General features: G+C 51.5%; 1 protein-coding gene across 11 annotated transcripts in view; it reads right to left on the reverse strand.

Moving 5' to 3' along the window:
• The window catches only part of HNRNPA2B1 (heterogeneous nuclear ribonucleoprotein A2/B1), a 131458-nt gene that overhangs the window by 79787 nt on the left and 30110 nt on the right, over window positions 1-21561 (reverse strand). For all 11 annotated transcript variants that reach the window (XM_029589146.1, XM_029589142.1, XM_029589141.1 and 8 more), the window contains exons 4-6: window positions 11588-11798; window positions 11300-11401; window positions 11120-11200 (exon numbers count right to left, since the gene is read on the reverse strand). In XM_029589146.1, the coding sequence (XP_029445006.1) occupies window positions 11120-11200; window positions 11300-11401; window positions 11588-11798 (394 nt within the window). The remainder of the gene's footprint in view (window positions 1-11119; window positions 11201-11299; window positions 11402-11587; window positions 11799-21561) is intronic.

The following is a 21561-nucleotide window of genomic DNA, read 5'->3' on the forward strand; positions in this document are numbered from 1 at the left end:
ACCCAACAAAAGCAGGATCAAGAACCCCAAAGCGGTGGGCATCTGGACTGATCCTTGGTACTACAGGAACGAAAATTAGCAGGTAAGGAATAATTTTCTTTTCCCTGTACATACCAGGATTAGTCCAGAGGGTGGGATGTACCCAAGCTTCCCTAAACCGGGTGGGTCCCTGAGAGGCCTGCTCGTAGAACCTGATCGCCAAAATGCCCAGAGGCCTTTGACGCCAGATGAAGACGATAATGTCGTGAGAAAGCACGCAGCGATTTCCAAGTTGCCGCACGACAAATTTCCTGCGAGGAAACAGACCGCGCTTCCGCCCAGGAGGCTGCCTGTGAACGAGTAGAATGAGCCTTGACGCCACGAGGCGGGGACCGGCCCGCTCCGATGTAAGACGAGGAAATGGCGTCTTTCAACCATCGTGCAATCGTCGCTTTCGAAGCATGGGATCCTTTCTTCGGACCCGCCCAGAGAACGAACAGATGATCGGAGACCCGAAAATCATTAGTAGCCTCCAGGTAGCGAAGCAACGTGTGCTTGACATCCAAAAGGCGTAGATACCTAGGTTCGTCGGATGAAAAGGACGGAAGCTCGACCGTCTGGTTCACATGAAAGGCTGACACTACCTTTGGCAGGAATGAAGGAACGGTTCGTAGGGAGACCCCAGAGTCCATGAATCGGAGATAGGGCTCCCTGCAGGACAATGTTTGCAGTTCCGAGATGCGACGGGCGGAGCAGATGGCCACTAGAAACACCGTCTTGAGGGTGAGGTCCTTAATAGTTGCCCCCCGTAGGGGCTCGAAGGGCGGGCCTGACAAAGAGCGAAGTACCAAATTGAGGTTCCAGGAGGGGCAGGGATCCCTCACCGGGGGCCTCAAGTGTTTAACCCCCTTTGAGGAATCGTGTAATGTCAGGTTGGAGAAGGAGAGAAGAGCGAACTGCATCCTGTAGGAGCGAGCCCAGGGCGGCCACCTGAACCCGAAGCAAATTATAGGCGAGGCCCTTGTCCAGGCCATCTTGAAGAAACTGCAGGATCTGTGGTATAGATGCCTCCGTAGGCCGAATGTCCTGCTTCACACCACAGCTCGAAGACCTTCCAGACTCGCACGTAAGCCACCGAGGTAGACGTCTTCCTGGCTCGTAACAGCGTCGAGACTACCTCCTCCGGGTAGCCCCTGTGTCTGAGACGCCGCCGATCAAAAGCCAGGCCGAAAGACAGAAGAGTTCTGCCTGGTCGAAAAATACGGGACCCTGGTGGAGTAGGTGATGGAGATGTCCCAATCTGAGCGGACCGTCGGTCGACAGCTGTAGAAGATCTGCAAACCACGGTTGTCAGGGCCACTCTGGAGCCACGAGAATCACTGGCCCCTGATGAGATTCTATCCTGCGTAGGATCTTGCCCACCAGTGGCCACGGAGGAAACATGTAGAGGAGCAGGTGGGGGGGGGCCACGGGAGGGCTAGAGCATCCACCCCTTCCGCGCCGTGCTCTCTTCTGCGACTGAAGAAGCGTGGCACCTTCAGATCCAAGTGGGGAGACCCCCAACGGCGTACAAGAAGTTGCATCGCCTCGGAGAGTGCCCATTCTCCGGGATCCAGTTGTTGTCGACTCAGATAATCCGCCTGAATGTTGTCCACCCCCGCGATGTGACACGCTGCGAGGCGGGCTAGATGAATCTCTGCCCATTCCATCAGACGTGCTGCCTTGTGCGCTACCTTTCGGCTTCTGGTGCCTCCCTGTCGATTGATGTAGGCAACGGTGGTGGCGTTGTCCGAGAGTATCCTGACCTCCCGGTTCCGCACCAACGGAAGGAAGTGTAGGAGTGCCAGGCGTACTGCTCTGGTTTCCAGGTGATTGATCGGCCACGCCGCCTGCGACCACGTGCCCTGTGCAGAGCTTCGTTCGCAGACGGCTCCCCACCCGGAGAGACTGGCATCGGTGGTGACTACTAGCCAATTTGGTACCGCGAGGGAGATGCCTCTGGCTAGATGCAGCGGATCCAACCACCACCGCAGACTGTCCCTGGCAGCCTGTGGAAGAGGAAGCACCATCTGATAATCCCGAGAGACTGGCTTCCAATGTGAGAGGAGAGCCGCTTGCAGGGGCCGTAGGTGAACAAACGCCCAGGGCACGAGGTCGATGGTGGAGGCCATCACGCCCAGGAGCTGGAGGTAGTCCCAAGCGGTGGGTTCTGGCAATGAAGAGAACCGCCATATGTGTTCCCGCAAAGATCGTGCCTTGTCCGGGCGCAAGGCAACCCTGGCCTGACGCGTGTCAAAGCGCGCTCCCAAGAAGTCCAAGAGTTGAGATGGTACTAGGAAGCTCTTGGAAAGGTTCACAACCCAACCCAGGGAGCGAAGCATCTGGATCACCCTGGTCACAGACGCCTGCCCGTGGGCAAAGGACTTCCCGCGTATCAGCCAGTCGTCTAGATAGGGGTGAACGAGAATGCCCTCTCTCCGGGGAGCGGTTGCCAGCCCGAAAGGAAGGGCCCGGAACTGAAAATGTTGGCCCAGGATCTTGAAGCGGAGGAACCGCCGGTGGGCCGGCAGGATGGGTATGTGCAGATATGCCTCCATCAGATCCAGGGAAGCAAGAAACTCTCCTTGATGCACTGCAGCGATGACTGAACGCAGCGTTTCCATGCGAAACCGGAGGACCCGTAGGGACTTGTTGACCTCTTTCAGATCCAAGATGGGCCGGTAGGAGCCGTCCTTTTTGGGCACGACGAAGTAGATGGAATAATGGCCCGAGCCCACCTCGGCGAAGGGGACGGGAGAAATGGCCCCTATATTCTGCAAGCGATCCAGGGTTTGCTGTACCGCCCTCCTCTTGAGGTCCGATCCACAAGGGGAAAGAGGAACCTGTACCTCGGTAGGTGGGCAAACTCCAAGGCGTAGCCGTTCTTTAGAGTATCCAGGACCCACTGGTCTGAGGTGATGTGAACCCACTCCTCGTAGAAAAGCGAGAGCCGACCCCCGATCCTGGGAGTGGAGGAGTGGGCGAGGCTGGCATCATTGGGAGGCCTTGGAGGCGTTTCCCTGTCCTGGCCCGTCACGTGCAGGCCTGCGCCCGCAAAAGGACCGGGGCCATGTCTGTGACCTGGAGGAAGCTGTCCGCAGTCCCGCCAGTCTGTAACTCCTAAAACGCCGCTGCGCTCTGGCCCTGGTCCGCGCCGAAGGAGCGGGGGGGACGCTGCCTGTCCTCGGGGAGGCAATGTACAGCGTTCTCTCTGAGGGACTTGATGATCTGGTCCAAATCCTCGCCGAAGAGGAACTTGCCCTTGAAGGGCAGGGAGCCTAGACTTGACTTAGAGGCATCCGCCGCCCAATTCCGGAGCCACAGGAGAAGTCGTGCCGCTACAACCGAAACCATGGATCTTGCCAATACCTGGAACAGATCATACAAGGCATCCGCCCCGTACGCTATGGCGGACTCCAGGCGATCCGCCTGGGAGGCTTCCTCGGGTGGCAGGTCCTGCGACGTGAGAAGATTTTGAACCCAACGAAGACTGGCCCTTTGTGCGAGCGAGCTACACATGACCGCCCGCATCCCTAGAGCGGAGACTTCAAAGACCCTTTTGAGAAAAATCTCCAACTTGCGGTCCTGGGTGTCCTGCAGTGCTGTGCCGCCCGTCACCGGGATGGTTGTCCTCTTGGTGACAGCAGAAACCGCCGAGTCCACCTTCGGTACATTGATAAATTCCAGGAAGTCTTCTGGGAGTGGATACAACTTTTCCATTGCTCGGCTGCAAGGACCAGATCCCCCTTTTTAGAGGACGTCGAGACTACCGGGGCCACTGGCGCTGGATCCAGGTCCAGTTCCGCAAGGATCTGAGGAATCAGATCATCTAACTCCTCCCTCTGGAAAATGCGTAGCGCTCGAGGGTCATCCCCCTCCGGATGAGAGTCCCGAGGGGCAAGGTCCGGAGAGCCTGGGGAAACTCCCCCCAGAGCTGGGGCAGCCGGGGAAACACCCGCCCCACCAGGGGCAAAGCGGACCCAGGCGATCAAGCGTGGGGCTTCTGACCCCGAGCCCACGAGGTCAGGCGGGCTCTGTGAAGCAGTCAAGAGACACGGAGCTTTCGCGGGGGGAGGGCCCGTGGGCAGCCCCCCGGGGGCCTCCAGGCCCTGCAAGTAAGCGCTGTGCATCAGAAGAATAAATTCCAGCGAGAACATCGGCAAGCCCGAGGGAATAGCAGAAGGTGAGCCCGCTGAGGTTCCCTGGTCCGTGAGGGGGGGGGGGGGGGGTTCGCCTGTGACAAAATCGGGGGAGAGCCCTCCTGGTCATCCCTTTCTTCCTTCGGTGCGTGAAGAAACTCCTCACGCTGCAAATCAAAGATGGCCACCATTCCCGCCAAAGAGGGCGGAGGGGCTGGCCCGTGCCGCCCGGAGGGCAAAATAGAGAAGGAGCTGACCGGCGCCGAGGTGCCTTCCCCACTGGGGAGGCGCCTCGCGCGATATCCTCGACCCCGGCTCGCCACAGGCCGCACAGCGGGACGGCCGTGGCATGATGGCTGCCGGGGGAGGAAAGAAGTGCCGGGGGGGGGGGGGGGCCCCCCGAGGGAAGCCGCCTGAGAGCAAACAAGTGCCGCGGGGGGGGGGCCCGGGTCGGCCTACACAACCCACAGGATCGTCCTGAACAGCAGCAGGGGAATCTCCCTTCCCTACTGCAGCGGCCCCGGCAAAAAAAAAAAGAAAAAATTAAGACTCAGGGCCGTGGGACGACTGAAGCCGCCGTGGAGAGGCCGGCACCACCGGCTTCCACGTGGCAGAGGGACTGCTGTTTAAAGCAGTGCCGCGATCACCAAGAGTACCTGAAAGGCAAGGCACATACAAATAGAAGGCAAAAAAGAACTTACCCCCACAATTCCAGGGAAGGGGAGTAGGAAACAGAAAGACCGCACAGAAGGAGGCAGAACAGACTACAAGCCACGCCTCCCCAAAAATTAGCCTTTTTTTTTTTTCAAACTTTTATAAACCTGATCCAAAACTGTGAAACAAAGGCAAAGAAAAAGGAGAAGACGACCCAATTCCTGTAAGCCCTGGGGAAGCAGCAGGTTCCCCAACTCTCATCTGCTGGAGTCAGAAAGATACTGAGCTCCTGCAGAGGGTGTACTGGTCTATATGGCAACACCCTTCGAAGTCTGTTCTGACTCCATCTGCTGGACGGGGGACATAACCCACCGTCTGGACTGATCCTGGTATGTACAGGGAACTTGTCCATAGCTCTCCCCACTTGCAGGTACGTCTCGGGAATTTCCCATTCCCAGAAGAACAGCAGCTTGTGCATAGGATGGAAGGGGAAAGTGCGTGGAGGAGCCTTGAGTCCCACCAGGACCGGGTCCACGTATCCTCCGGAGGAATCTCAATTCCCAGCTCCTGAAGTATGAAGGGAATGAGCGGCTCCAGCTCTTCCCTCTGAAACAAGCGGAGTACTCTGGGGTCATCCCGCTCCGGGGGGGGGCCAGGCCCTGCCAAATCTGCATCCTGATCTGGTGCCACAGGTGGAGCCGGAGGATCTGGGGGTGGAGGAACCCTTGGTACCACTCAAACCGACCCCTGCGCATCCGGTGCCGCGGGAGTTAGCGAAGAGGACATCCGTGGAATTTTAGTGGGGGAGGCTCCCCGCAGGCCAGGCACTAATTAGAACGCGGCATAACTGCAGAGAAAAAGCGCCGCGAGGAGAGCTAAATATAGCTGAGCTGTCCGGTGCTGAGAAGTGGGTGCAGGAGAATGAACCCTGCTCGCTCCTAGTTAAACAACAAAAGCTGCCGAGTGAAAACAGTCCGCACTTAAAAAAAAAAAAAAGGCTTGGGGCACTTCCCCTGCATTTTTAAAGTTAAAAAAAAAAAAAAAAGCTGAATGAGCTTCCCTGCTGGCCCAGCCTGGGAATTGAGCGTCCCCAGAAATAGTGAGGCAAATGGCAGCTAAATAGGGGGAGAGACTGAACCACCAGTATTAGCTCAAAAGGTTCACCGGGAAAGGAGCCTAGGTTGCATAAAACAAGGGGTTAAAACCCCCTAGGCCCCCCCAAGAGCGAGGAGACTGCACTGGCTCCTGAGAGACAGAGCCTGTTCAAAGTCTGACAAAACTCACTTTTTTTTTTTTTTAAATTTAAAGAGAATAAAAATACTTGCTTGATCTGACAGAAATAAAAGAAAAGAAACCCAACAGGGCAAAAGGCTAAGGAATTAAGCCAGGGAACCACAGGTTGAGCTGCCTGCATCTGCTGGAGACAGAAATACTGAAGGGCTGCAGGGTAGGCTCTACCCTGATATAGGATACCCTTTCAGTTTTGGTCTGTCTCCATCTGCTGGACAGGAGGCTCAAGCCACAGTCTGGACTGATCCGGGTATGTACAGGGAACATGAGTTAGAGATGTAGAAAAATTTCCAAACCCAGAACAAAGTGGAAATCATTGCAGAACCACCACCACACTTCAGCAACTGAGCACTCTCAAGGGCCAAATTGCAAGACAAAACCAACTGACCTGGATCATGCAGAATGGGCTCCTGATGCAAAAGATCCTTCCTAAATGGCAGTCTGAGAGGACTATTTACCAGAAGTCTCACGATCAGCATACTACGGCCTCCAGGGTCAATCCAAACCCACCAGAAGTACAGTTGTGGTCTGACTAGCAGCCTTTCGAATGAGTCTGCCCATCATCGGCCAAGGCGGGAAGGCATACAACAGCCCGCTCTGCGGCCAGACCTGAAAAAGTATTGATGCCTAGCGACGACAGATCCCTTTTGCACCTTAAGAACCATAGTACCTTTGCATTGCCAGCAAATCCAGATATGGGCAACCCCAGTGCACCACTGAGTTGAAAAGCTTCATCTGCTAACTCCCACTCTCCTGGGACCAAGTCTTGCCTGCTGAGGAAGTCTGCCTATACCCTGTCCTTCCTAGCAATGTGGGAGGTGGATGTGTCTTAAGAGATGTCACCCTGCTCTCATCATAAGCGCATCTACTTCCACAGACACCCGATGGCTTCTTTTTCCGCCATGAAGATACGTTTTAAGGTACAGTTGTGGCATTGTCTGATATTATCCTCATGCACGAGCTTACAGTTGCTTGGTGATATGCAAGCATGCCAGACGAACCTTGATCCAGGATGAGCTGAAAAGTCCCCTCTTTCTTGGGAACAAAAATGGAATAGCACCCTAGGAACAGGAAATCAGCACCTTCAAATCCAACATCCTCATTAACAGTCTCCACTGTAACTTCTGTAGAGTTGCAAGGAGAGAAAATAAAGGCACCTGGGGGATGTTAGTGAAATTCCACAACATGACCGTCCCTCACCACATCCAGCACCCACCTCTAATAAAAGATAGATGACCACCTATCTCCTGCACCTGTAGGTGAGCCCATACACCTTCATTGTGAAGGTCAAGGTGCTCCAGTCCCAGAACCCATATCCTTATGAGACTTTCTAGGCCGAAAAGGAGAGAGATCTTGAATAGGGAAGAGACCTTTGTTTCGTCTTTGCAGGGGAGCATCTACCCAGACAGGAAACCCTGGAACGGTCCTTTACCCCAAAAGGACTCAATGTCACCTTCTTGTACTCCAGTCAACAAGGAACCTTGGTTTCCTAGTAACTATAGGAAAATAGGTTCTTACCTGCAAATTTTCATTCCTTTAATACCACAGATTAGTCCAGACAAGTGAGTTTTATTCATCCCTACCAGCAGATTGAGGTAGAACACAAAATTTGGGCTCTGATATACAAGAGTGCCACCTGCAGTCCCTCAGTATTAATTGATACTGAAGCCAAGATAAGAAAAAATAAAGAGCGAACAAGGCTCCCAACATGGATACTCCTGACCAACTAGATAACTATGCAAAAAAAATTAAACAGAACTCAAAGCCAAAAAAGACGACAAATCTGCTTTGCAAATAACTACAGCAGTAGACCAAGCAGTCTTTCGGCAGAGATCCTCAGGGCGGGCCTCTGGACTGATCTGTGGTATTACAGGAACAAAAGTTTGCAGGTAAGAACCAATTTTCCTTTCCTGAACATACCCAGATCAGTCCAGACAAGCAGGATGTACCAAAGCCCTCTTATACTGGGCGGGAACCCAAAAGACCCGCTCGAAGAACAATCTCCCCAAAAAGTGGCAGTCTCCGGGGCCCACACATCCAAACGATAAAACTTTGTAACCGTGTGCAATGAGGACCACACCAGCTGACACTCCGCCCAAGTCGTCGCCTGAGCTAGTGTCAAATGAGCTCTAAGCCCCACTGGAACCGCTCTCTCTGGATACATAAGCTGCAGAGATTTGTCTCGTTGTTTGAAAGAGACTAAGACACCTTTTCACCTTCTTAGCTCCCTCGAACAGGATGAACAAATGATCTGAACGACAGAAAGCGTTAGTGACTTTCAATTAACGCAATACCACTCATCTCACATCCAAAAGATGAAGCTCCCGACCCATCGTGGGATCCCTATCCCAATCCAGAAACCCAGGCAACTGCACCAATTGGTTCACATGAAAAAACAAACACCACCTTAGGAAGAAACAAAGGCACCGTAAGGACACCTTATCAGACGATATCCGGAGGAACAGACCATGGTACGAAAGCGCCTGCAATTCTGAAATCCTACTAGCTGAACAGATAGCTACCAAAGAGACAGTCTTCAGAGTAAGGATCTTCAAAGATGTCTGGCTCAGAGGCTCAAAAGGCTCCTTGCAAAGGGGCCGCAATGTTAGATTGAGGTTCCATGCCAGACAAATGTGACGCAGAGGTAGACTGAGATGCTTGACTCCCCGTAGAAAAACGCAGTACATCCGGATGGGAAGCAAAGGCCTTCCCCTGTATTCACCCTCTGTGACAGCCCAAAGCGGAAACCTGGACTCCAAGGGAACTATGGGCTAATCCTTTGGATAAACCCTCCTGCAAAAAAGGTCAAAATATGGGACACCGAAACCTGAAGGTCCAATCCCCATTGTGCACACCAGGTCTCAAGCACCTTCCATACTCTGGAACAGGCTCACGAGGTAGAAGGGTGTCACCTTCTCACATGCAATCGCCTCCTCTCAAAAGCCAAGCTGCGAGACAGAAGCGATCCACCCGATCAGAAAATATAGGACCCTGACAAAGGAGATCCAATAGGTGGGTCAGGCGTAGCGGACCGTCCACTGCCAGATGCACCAGATCCGCAAACCACGGGCGGCGAGGTCACTCTGAAGCCACCACTACCCGCGTGACCCTCTACTCACCTTCGCTATCTCTCCCTCTCAAAAGCCAAGCAACTAGACAAAAGTGATCTGCCTGATCCAGACAGGGCCTTAACACAGTAGATTGGGCAGATGTGCCAGCCATAACGGACCGTCCACAGCCCGGTTAACCAAGTCTGCAAACCACCTAACCTGGACGGACTTCTGTGCGACACAAAATCTTGCCTACCAACAGCCAAGGTGGAAACACATACAGGACTCCTGTCTACCAAGGCAGAACTAACGCATCCACTCCTTCTGCCCCCCTTTCTCTTTGCAGACTGAAGAACCTGCCTCTAGACGCTTAGCTTGTCTCGACTCCAAGGACTTGTCAGCCTGTAGCTGTTGCACCCAGCGCAATCCAGCTCAAAACTGCTGCACATAGCTGCTCAAAAATTTTGAGATTCATCTCCAGCTTCCTATCCTGAAGATCCTTCAAAGCCGTCACACCGGCCACAGCGATGGTTGTCTTCTTAGTAACTTAAGACACAGAGGCATCCACCTTCGGGATCTTCAGAAGCTCTAGCACATCCTCGGGGAGAGGGTATAGAACTCATCCATGGCCCTGCTGATCTTTAAGCTGGTGTCAGGAATACCCCACTTCCTAGACAGCAAGTTGCTGATAGACTTGTGGAAAGGAAAAGCTTGTGTAGGATACCATAGGCCAAACACGACTGGATCCACTGCTCCCAATTCCGAATGCTCCTACAGGACTTCTATACCCAGTTCTTGTAGAACATCTGATATAAAGGGAACCAATTTCTCCTTGTGGAACAGCCCAACCACTTTGGGGTCATCACCTTCGACTGCCGGGACCTTCAACCCCTCCAGATCCATATCCTGGTCCCCCAGAGCTGGATCTGATCCTGAAGGTCCTTGCACGGAGACCTCATCTGCCCAGAAATCCTCGGGAGATTTGTCTCTGGCAGGTATCGGGGGCCAGGAGCCCACTAACACCTTCTGCCCTACTCCCTCCTCCTGAGAGATGACCCAACATCAGCAAAATATGAATGGGCAAGTCAACTTGAGCATCCAAGCAGCGCCGATACAGGTGAAGAGAAAGTGATGGCTGGATTGCCCTTATATGACAAGCCTCACAAATAGCCAGCTGCTTAGATCGTTTTGTCTTCAGCACCATGGTCTTTCTGCACTGTACTCTAGGCAGCCTCCTGTGCACCCACCACCAGTGTCCGGGAACAGACACAAACAAGCTCAAAATGTAGGCTGCGGTCGTACGTGCACAAAATACCCCTGCGTGCAAATAAGTATACAAATCTAGGCCACGGCCGTACATGCACTTACATCAGACCATCACCAGGTGGTGAAACGCCACCACAGCCTACCACGCTACTGACAGGATTGAACCTGAAATGCAGGGCTTAGCCAAAGGTTACTCAACTCGCCAACTCGAGCCGCCTCCACTCCATACCAACTCCCCAGAGAAGTGAGGGGGAAAAGGGATAAAGACAGAGGCACCAATGCAGAGGGTAAAAGATGTGGTAAGGAACAAATTGGGGGGGACCTGACACTTCTCTACTCTTTTTAACCTGCACTCAGCCCTCCCTAGCTGAGAGCATGATTGGTTCTTGTCCACAAACCAATTTTTTTTTAAACTATGAGCAATTCTCAGTACAGAGATGCATATCTGGAGACTGAATACTGGCAGGCTGATGTCTGGTTAGGTCTGTGTGTTTGATGTCAGTGAATCAGTTTTACTCAGTCTCCATCTGCTGGTAGGAGTGCATAACTCACTTGTGTGGACTGGCCTACCAGAGTGAAGAGGAACTTATGATTCTAAATTACTTCAGTTTGAGATCTTAGAATATTTTTTCTATCAATAGAAACATTACTATACATAATGCATCGAAATTTGAGTGGGGAAAAACCAAATAAAATTCTTACCTGATGCACCTCTGAAATTGCTTCCAGATCCTGGACCAAAGTTTCCACCACTACCACGTGAATCCCCAAAGCCAAAGTTACCTAAATAATAATTTAAAATGTTTACATTTTACCCCCATTATAACTTCTTTGGGGGGGGGGGGGGGGGGGGAGAAAGCACCCTAGTTAGCTATATAGTACCTCCTCTTCCACTCCTTGAACTTTGAACTTCTTGCATTTCTTGCCTTGATAAAGCTTTTCTTACTTCTGCATTGTGACCATTAATGGTATGATATTTCTGCACTGTAATTACAATGAAAAAAAAAAATACTGAAATGTTTTCTCACTTCATTACTGAAATAGACAATTCTTGGCTAAAACGGAAAATATCCAAAGGAGTTGTTTTAGCAATATCATACTAAAACTTAACACATGCTTTAACAATAGTACTAAAACAGAAGTGAAGAAGAATAAAAAAATTTTACTCACAGACAATTTTATCCACTGGATCATGGTCATCAAATGTAACAAATCCAAAGCCTCTCTTTTTACCAGACTGCTTATCTGTGATAACCTCGATGCTTTCAATTTTTCCATAATCCTCAAAATAGCTTCGTAAGTGATGCTCATCAGTATCTTCTTTAATTCCACCAACAAATAATTTCTTCACAGTGACATGGGCACCAGGTTTACCAGATTCCTAAAGTGAATATTTGTTGTATGCTTAAAATATTATCTCTCTCTGAAGACTATTTGTATAGTTAAGACTTGTGCCATCCTGAAGGAACTGCATCCAAACTAAGATTTTCAGATACCACAATTAACTAGAATCCTTCAGGTCAAGGGACTGGGAAAAAAAAAATTCGATTGTCACTACTGGCAAAAATTGCCAGACACAGGAACCAAGCTGCCAAACCAAACACATTCCCTCCTCTCTTGCTGATAAGGACCACCACATGGGATTACTCTTCCTCCCACAGGAAAGAGCAGCATTAAGTGGAACCATTATGGTTAAGCAATTTCGCAGATGTGTCAAAAATGTTAAAATTATTCCCCTACCATTTCTTTACAATTAATGCATGAAATACATTTATACATGAATACATTTAATGGAGCAATTACTTACCTGATAATTTCGTTTGCCTTAGTGTAGACAGAGCACAATACCCATTGGTCCTGAGTCTAATAGCAGATGGGAGACGGAGTCAGATTTCACCCCTATATATAGCCGTGCAGTAAGCTTAGCTTTTCAGTATTTCTCCATAGCAGATGCAGACACTATCCACACAAGAATAGTGTAACATTTAAACAAGAAAGAAGAAAATCCCAATTCACCTGTGGTGAAACCTTAAGGGTCCCTCCCACAGTTGAGAGTTCCTGAGGTGACTGTCGATATACCTCAGATGTGAGCCTTGGTCCGGCAGCCAGTTCCCAACGTGAACTTAGACCCCAGGGTGGCTGAAAGGCAGTGGGTGCAGATTTGAGCGAGACGGTGAAGGTATTTCCCTCTCCCCCCACAGCTGGAGACCGCCCGGCACGTGACCAGTAAGCGCAGAGACCAGTTAAGGTAGAAACCTTTACATTTAAGTTTCCGGTCTCCAAAGCTCGAATAGATGTACAGATCAGCTTCCCGACAAGGTCTAAAGGGCACCAATCGGGTTGAGCAGCCCAGGTTGGGCTAGGCCCCGATTCACTGCAAGGATCCACACATGTGGAGACCCTTCAAGGGGCGCCATCTTGCCATTGGGTTAGTCAGTGCTATCCCCCCCCCCCCGACCGGCAGTATGTACAGGGCAGGCCTAACTTGAGCGCGTCCTTAAGAGACACGCGTAGAGCCGCGCACACAACTGTGCCGTGCGCACTGCTGCACGCACATAGTCTGTAGCCCATGCGCACAACCGCTGCACACCCATGCACAGCTGAGTTTGCAGCTCTCCATGCGCACAAACATTGGTACCACCATCCAAGAAGGCCAAGAGACACTCCCTCTGCGCAGCCTAAACTGGAATCCTTCCTATGCCAGTAGTGCGAAGAGGCCCAGGGGGAACCAAAGCAAGGTCCCTTCAGCCAGGAGAGGGATCCGGAGCCACTGATTGTACCCCGGACCTATATACCTCCAACTTGGTGCACCCACAGGAAGGCACCTCTGGGGCTTCTACTACAACCCCTCCTGGGATAAACATGGACCCAGGGACTTTTTTTTTTTTTTTTAAAGGGCTGCAAACTTTTGTCCAGGCACAACTGGCCTCTGCCGTGCACCAGATAACCCCCTGCCAGAGGCATAGGACCTTCCCGGCACCTCCCGGGCGCCTCGAGACATGCCTCTCCTAACCAAGAGCCTCCCTAATTGGGATCCAGACACCTCAGATGATGAGACTGACTCCCTAGAAGAATGAGAAATCCCCCCAGGGATGGAACCATACCGAACCATGCTTAGATTCTTCCACATGGATGAATTACCTGCCCTCGTGTTCCAGACTGAGAATTCCAGGCACTGACCCTTTAGCGGAACCAAAGACCCCCATCTTTGTGTCCCTCTGTAAGGCCTCATGCTACTTTACTATGTTGGAGGCCATCCGGGAAGTGATTGACCTGGATTGGAATGCCCCAGAGGCTGGGCCCTAGAAGCCCTATATACTCTGGAACCCATGGCCAAGGAATGCCTAAGTTTCCCAAAAGTGGACACTATGGTCTGTGCAGTCTCAAAGCACACAAGTCCCGTTGAGGGAGGAGCGGCACTGAAGGATACCCAGGACAGATGACTGGAATCCATCCTTAAGCAGTCCTTTGACGGATCAGCAATGACACTGCAGATTGCTTCCTGCTGCACATTGGTGGCACATTCCTGTTTGCTCCTCTCCAGAGACGCAAATATGTCCTGAGAAACGATGGAACCTGCGGTATCTTTCCTCACTAATGCTACCTCAGATCTCGTGCGACCTCAGCCCGGAACGTCGCCTCGGCAGTCGCAGCCAGAAGACAACCATGGCTCCGGAATTGGTCGGCTGATGCAACATCCAAAGCAAACCTCACGAGAAAGCATTTTAAAGGATCTCTCTTTTTTTTTTTTATTTATATTTTTTGAAATTATAACATTTACATAGAAATGATATAATCAAGCATTATCATAATAATTACATCTTCACTAAATTTTAAGTAAATCAAATACAATTCTAGCCCACATCTAGGAGGAAAGGGGAGAGATTTAATCTATTTCGCTACGACAATCTCTTACAATCATAATTCCCTTTTACCCTGACTATTTTCCTTGGGATTTATCAGAAATGAAACATTGCAAATGGGACGGGTCAAGAAAAATAAACTTGTTATTCTGAAACAATACTTGACATTTACAAGGAAATTTTAGGAAAAAACTTGCTCCCATATCTAGCACAGATTGGTCGGCTGATGCAACATCCAAAGCAAACCTCACGAGAAAGCATTTTAAAGGATCTCTCTTATTCGGAAGTGAATTGGAGAAGTTAGGCAACAAATGGGGTGAATCTCCAATATCCCGGCTACCGAAGATAGGAACAAAAGAATTCGGCGCTCCTCCCCCAGAAGAACCAAGGGCAGAGGATCGCAGCGTTTTAGACCTTACAAGAACACAGCCCCAAGCACTTCGCTGCCTCAGGAAGGTCTTAGTCCTTTCACAACAGACACACCAAGAGGGGAACAGGCTCAGGGGCAGGCTCCAGCCATACCCCACAATGAGAAGATGCAGACCCATCCACAGGAAAAAAAAAAGACACAGAAGAGGGCAAGTCTGCCCCCTACCAAAGATGGGTCGAGATAACATCGGACAAGTGGGTCCTCTGGCGTTCCCCACCGATCGCAGATGAGCTGAAACACCTCGTCGGCCAGCTCGCACTCTCCGAGATAGAGTTGGTGACGACTGAGGAAGTCTGCTTGTATGTTGTCTACTCCAGCTGCAATGCTGTGAGATGCTGCAATGCTGCCGAGATTCTGTTCTGCCCGTCGCTACCGGGCGACTCTTGGTTCCTCCTTGGCGATTGATGTAGGCCACTGTGGTTGCATTTTCTGACCAGACTCTGACCGACTTCCCCTGAAGCAGCGGGAGGAACACTTGCAAGGCCAGAGCCACTGCTCTGGTCTCCAGGCGGTTGATAGACCACTGACATTGTTCTCTGGACCGACCGACACCCCCCCCCCCCCCCCACACAAACGGAAACTGAGGGTCCCTTGCCTCCCTGCACACAACTCTAGCAGAGGCCTTCCTGCGAGAGGTGTGGCATGCAGCGCCCTGAGGCATCGGCTGATAGAAAAAAAAAGGGAAAAAAGACGCCAGACAGTATCGGAGAGCCGGTGCGCACCACACAAACAAATGCTTCTTTTTTTTTTTTAAACATAAAATAAACTGAAAAACTTGCCATTCACTGTCCCTGGTTAGGTTCTGCTCCTGTGGGGGTGAGTGAGCCGGGCTCCCCGGTATCACCCCCAATGTTGCTGACCAGTAAGTGCAGGGTCCTCGACCAGGAGGGATGGTCCCCTCAGGACCTTACAACCCCCTGGGAGGCTCACAGAACCGCCGACGAGGGACTTGCTCTGTCTATTATTATTTTTTTTATTATTAACTTAAAGAGACAGCTCACCAAAATGTACAATCTAGACCCCGACTAAAATCCTATACCAGCGGTTCTCAACCCGTGTGTCGCGACACACCAGTGTCGCGTGCTCCCAGTCTCTCCCGCTGCTCTTTCTTCCCTGCTGCCGTTGCCGCCGGGCTATCAGCACGTTCAAGCCCAGTGGGAACGGCAGCAGTGCTAAAAGAAGCTGTGGCACCCGCGGCTGACCTATTCTTCTTCCTGCGCCTGCATCCCCCCCCCCAGACCCGGAACAGGAAGTGATACGCGGTGTGCGGGAAGAAGAAAGAGCCGTGCCGCGTGATAAAGTAGCAGCGGCCGCTGCAGCATCGGCCCCCGAGCAATCGAAGCAGCCGGTAAACGGGAAAGAAGACAGCAGCATGAGCCTCCCGCGGCCGATGGGATTCTTCCTTCTTGGCCCGCGGGGGGCTGGAGGAGGAGGCTGCTGCAGCTACCATTTGTGCTGGGGGGGGGGGGGGGAAGAGGAAGTGAAAGAAAGAGAAGCAGCCAGCTAGCCAGTGTGTGAGAGAATGTGTGTGTGATTGAGAGCTTGTGTGTAAGTGAGAGAACGTTTTTTTGATCGAGAGCATCTGTGTGATTGAGAGAAACTGGTCAGAGAGGTGATGTATGTGTATATGTGAGAGACAATGAAAGTGACTGCTCAAGGAGATGACTGATGTGTATGTGAGAGTGTGATACAGTCAGGGATGTGACGTGTGTGTGTGAGAGAAAAAGCATGGAAGTGAGAAATCTGGGTATGTGAGAGAGCATGGGAGTGAGAAGCCTGTGTGTGCATGTATGAGAGAGGGACTGGTTGGTAAGGTGACGGTGAGAGAGAGAATGTGATTCAGGGAATGAGAAGCCTGTGCACATGGAGAGCAAGCATGGAAATGAGAGAGACTGTGTGTGTGTAACAGAGAGAAAGTGATTATGGAAATGAGAAGCCTGTGCATGTGAAGAGTGAGCATGGGAGGGAGAAGCCTGTATATGTAAGACAGAACATGGAAGTGGGAAGCCTGTGTGTGTATGCATGAGAGAGATCAGGTGACGTGTGTGTGTGTGAGAGAGATATTATGGGAATGAGAAGCCTGTGCATGTGGAGAGAACAAGCATGGGAGTGAGAGACTGGTGAGTGTGTGAGAAAGAGAAAGTGATTATGAGAGTGAGAAGCCCATATATGTAAGTGGAACACGGGAGTGGGAAGCCTGTGTGTGTGTATGGCATGAGAGAAACTGTTCAGGAAGGTGACTGGTATGTTTGTCAAAGACTGTTTGGGAGATGATTGGTGTTTGAGAGACAGAAACTGGTCATGGGGGCATGACTGGTATGGTGTGTGTGAGAGAGACATGGGCCCTAAGGAAGAGGACCAGGAGTATAGAGCTTAGCCACTACTGCTGCTTCTGGTGTGTGCTACAGCCTACATGGAAGAGGAGTAGGAGAGCTGCTGGAGGGGGTAAGTAAAGGTGGCTTTTTATTTTTCTTGATTGACTGCCATTTTAATTTAATATTATGTGATGTGTCTACTTTTTTTGAAATATTTTATTGGTGTTTGGAGAATTTTTAATAGTTTTTATGAGTTTTTAATTGTTGGATATTATTCTGTTCATAGTTGTTGTGAAACATTTATTCTGCTTATTAGTATAGTTTTACAATTATTTCTGTGTGGGGATCTATAGCTGCTTGCTAGTTCTGCTTTCCTAATAAGAGGTGTATTGGTTTTTAGGGCCTGATTTAATATTTGTAGTGTTGCCTTTTCATAGATAGGGTTGCTCCTGTTTGAGTGTATTCCATAATACAGGTGTAACTGTGTGCGGATTAGTTTATGTGCATTACTACAGATCCTGGGAGTATGTTAGGTCGGTTCTGTGTCTGTTACTGAGATATTTTACTAGCATGTAAGCGTTTTATCAATCTTATTTGTTGTGTTTTCTCAAGAGGACATGCATTGGTGGTAAACTGCTGTCTTTTCATAAGTAGGGCTATTGAGCCTGGAAGAAGGAGTTTGAGTTGCTGTTACTGAGATGACATCAGAACCAGAATATCTTTTTTGTAGGGTGAGTTGTATGGGGAATGTCATAATTCTGCTTTACATCCATTATTGTGGGTCAGGGGGGGTTCCCGTGGATGCAAACTGTACTTTTACATCTAGCCCTGTGACGATCATGGGTCAGTGTGTCACGCATGTGAGAACCATCTGTCAGGTGTGTCCCGACAGAAAAAAGGTTGAGAACCACTGTCCTACACTACAAGAAAATTACTTCCTTACCTGCTAATTTTCGTTCCTGTAGTACCAAGGATCAGTCCAGACGGTGGGTTATGTCCCCAGTCCAGCAGATGGGAGTCCGACAAAGCTTCGGAGGGTGCTGACATATCAACCAGTGCACCCTCCCTAGATCCTCAGTATAGAGAATATCAAAGCCAGAATAACAAACTAGAAAGAATTGGATCAAGTGTATCTGAAAGTAGATCAAATGATGATACTAACAATTGCAACTTGCAAGAGAACTGTCGAACAGCCTCGAAGAATGGAGGCAAAAGATCAACAGAAAACCAAAAATAGCAATGTAATGGCAGATCGAGCAGGTGAACTCCAGTATCCCAGTAGTAACCGGGAGGGCATCTGGACTGATCCTTGGTACTTCAGGAACGAAAATTAGTAGGTAAGGAAGTAATTTTCTTTTCCCTGTATGTACCAGGATCAGTCCAGACGGTGGGATGTAACAAAGCTTCCCTAAATTGGGTGGGCCCCTGAAAGCCCTGATCGAATGACCCGGTCACCAAAGTATCCGGAGGTTGGCGACTGTAGATGCAGACGGTAATGTCTTGCGAAGGTATGCAGTGTCTTCCAAGTCGCAGCCTGACAAATTTCCTGAGATGAGACTGACTGGGATTCCGCCCAGGAGGTTGCCTGTGAATGGGCCTTGACCCCCACTGGAGGAGTCTGACCCGCACAGACATATGCGGTCACTATTGCTTCCTTGAGCCATCTCGCGATCGTGGTCTTTGTGGCCTGCGACCCTTTTCGTGGCCCCGACCAGACGGTCGGAAGTCCTGAAGTCGTTCGTAACTTCAAGTATCGGATTAGGCTGCGCTTGACATTCAAATGTCGTAGAGATCTTGGCTCGCCGGCTGCGAAGGACGGGAGATCTATCGTCAGATTCACATGGAAAGTTGAGACAACCTTGAAAAGGAAGGCAGGCACTGTATGTAAGGATACCCCTGTGTCTGTAAAATGGAGGAATGGTTCCCTGCATGAGAGTGCTTGGAGTTCGAGATGCGGCGTGCGGAGCTAATGGCCACCAGGAAGACTGTCTTCAGGGTGAGGTGGTGGTGTGGCGAAGAGGCTCGAAAGGAGGACCTGGTTAAGACTCCAAGAGGGGCAAGGGTCCCGGACCAGAGGCCGTAGATGCTTCGCCCCTTGAGGAAACGGGTGATATCCGGATGAGACAAGAGAGAAGGGTGATCGGTTGACTGAATGAACGAACCCAACGTGGAAACTTGTACTCGCAGATAATTGTAGGAGAGTCCTTTGTCCAGGCCGTCCTGTAGGAATGCGAGGACCTGGGGTATTGAAACCCTTTGGCATGAGTGACATGGTCAGTGCACCATGACTCAAAGACCTTCCAGACCCTCAAGTAGGCGACCGAAGTGGAGGTCCTCCTAGCCTGTAGAAGGGTCGAGACTACCGCGTCAAGGTAACCTTTGCGCTGGAGCCGCCTCCTTTCAAAAGCCAGGCCGCAAGACAGAAGCGTTCTGCCTGGTCGAAAAATACCGGCCCTTGATGGAGTAGACTAGGAAGACAGAGGCGCAGCGGGCCGTCCTCTGCGAAGTTGAGCAAGTCCGCAAACCACGATAGTCGCAGCCACTCTGGGGCTACCAGGATGATGGGCCCCCGATGTATCTCTATTCTTCATAGCACCTTGCCCACTAGAGGCCAGGGCGGGAATATGTAGAGGAGGAGATGACCCGGCCAGGAAAGGACCAGTGCGTCTACGCCCTCCGCCCCGTGTTCCCGCCTGTGACTGAAGAATCGTGGCACCTTGGCGTTCTGAGGCATCGCCATGAGGTCCAGGCAGGGTGTCCCCCAGTGACTAATGAGAAGCTGCATCGCCTTGTCAGAGAGAGACCACTCCCCGGGATCCAGAGTCTGTCGGCTCAAGTAGTCCGCCTGAATGTTGTCTACGCCTGCGATGTGGGAAGCTGCCACGCGTGTGAGGAACCGCTCTGCCCATGCCATCAGGTGGGCTGCTTCGAGAGCCACATGTCGGCTCCTCGTTCCACCTTGGCGGTTGATGTAGGCTACAGTGGTCGCGCTGTCCGACAGGATAGGCACTGCTCGATTTCTCAAAAGAGGCAAGAAATGAATAAGCGCCAAACGCACAGCCCTCGTTTCCAGGCGATTGATTGGCCAGACGGCTTGCGCCTTTGTCCACTGCCCCTGGGTGGAGCTCCGTTGACACTGCTCCCCAACCCGTCAGGCTGGCGTCAGTGGTGACCACCACCCAATCCGGCATGTCGAGCGAGGTGCCTTGTGCGAGATGCAGCGGATCCAACCACCAAAGGAGGCTGGATCTGGCAATCGAGGGGAGAGGGAGGATTAGCTGGTAGTCCTGCGATACCAGTTTCCAGCGCAAGATTAGTGCTGCTTGTAAGGGACGCAGATGCACCAATGCCCATGGATCCCAGGATTTGCAGATAATCCCAAGACGTGGGCTCCAGAAGCGTTTGGATCTGGTCTCAAGAGATTGCGCCTTGTTCGGGCATAGGAAAACCTTGCCCTGAACGGTGTCTAAGTGAGCGCCCAAGAAATCCAAATGCTGCGAAGGCCCGAGACTGCTCTTGGCGAAGTTCACCATGCAGCCAAGACATTGAAGGATTTGAACGACCCGGGAGAGCGCCCGCTGTCCCTGGGAGAAGGTCTTCGCCCAGATGAGCCAATCGTCCAGGTAGGGATGGACTAGGATTCCCTCCCAGAGAGCCGCTGCCACTACAATCATGATCTTTGTGAACATCCGCGGGGCAGTCGCCAATCCGAAGGGGAGAGCCTGGAATTGAAAGTGCTGGTTGAGAATCTTGAAATGCAGAAATCTTTGATGAGCCTTGCGGATTGGAATGTGGAGATAGGCCTCTGTCAGGTCCAGAGAGGCGAGGAACTCTCCCTGATGTACCGCCGCGATCATGTAGTGAGGGGTGGGTGAGCCTGGCATCATTGGGGGGGGGGGGGGGGGGATTTGGAGAAAACCCCTTGAGGAGCCCCCTCCCTGGGTGGTCTGCGTCCACGAAAGGAATAGGGCCATGACTGTTCTGGTGGATGGAGCCCGGGGGCCGCAACAGCGGTATTGGGCGCGGGGCTGACTCCGGAAAGAAGTGAACGATCGATTAGGCCACTGGCGGTCCTCGGGCAGACGATGGACTGCGTTTTCCCCCCAAAGACTTAATGATCTGGTCGAGGTCATCTCCGAAGAGAAACTTGCCCTTTAAAGGAAGAGATCCCAGGCTGGATTTGGAAGTTGCGAAGCCAGAGGAGGCGCCTTGCCGAGACCACGGACCTTGCTAAGACCCGGAGCAGATCGCACAGAGCATCTGCTCCGTAGGCTATGACGCCCTCCAGGCGGTCCGCTTGGACTGCGCCCTCCGGCGGTAGTTCCTGGAAGGTGAGAAGTTGTTGGACCCAACGAGTCCAGCCCTCTGCGCGAAAGAACTACAAATGGCAGCACGAACTCCCAGGGCCGAGATCTCAAAAACCCTCTTTGGGTAGACTTCCAGCTTCCTATCCTGGAGGTCACGCAGTGCCGTCCCACCAGTGACCGGTACTGTTGTCCATTTGGTAACGGTCGACACCCTCAGGAACCCTGAGGA

Source organism: Rhinatrema bivittatum, chromosome 2, assembly GCF_901001135.1.
Source record: "Rhinatrema bivittatum chromosome 2, aRhiBiv1.1, whole genome shotgun sequence".
Lineage (NCBI taxonomy): Eukaryota > Metazoa > Chordata > Amphibia > Gymnophiona > Rhinatrematidae > Rhinatrema > Rhinatrema bivittatum.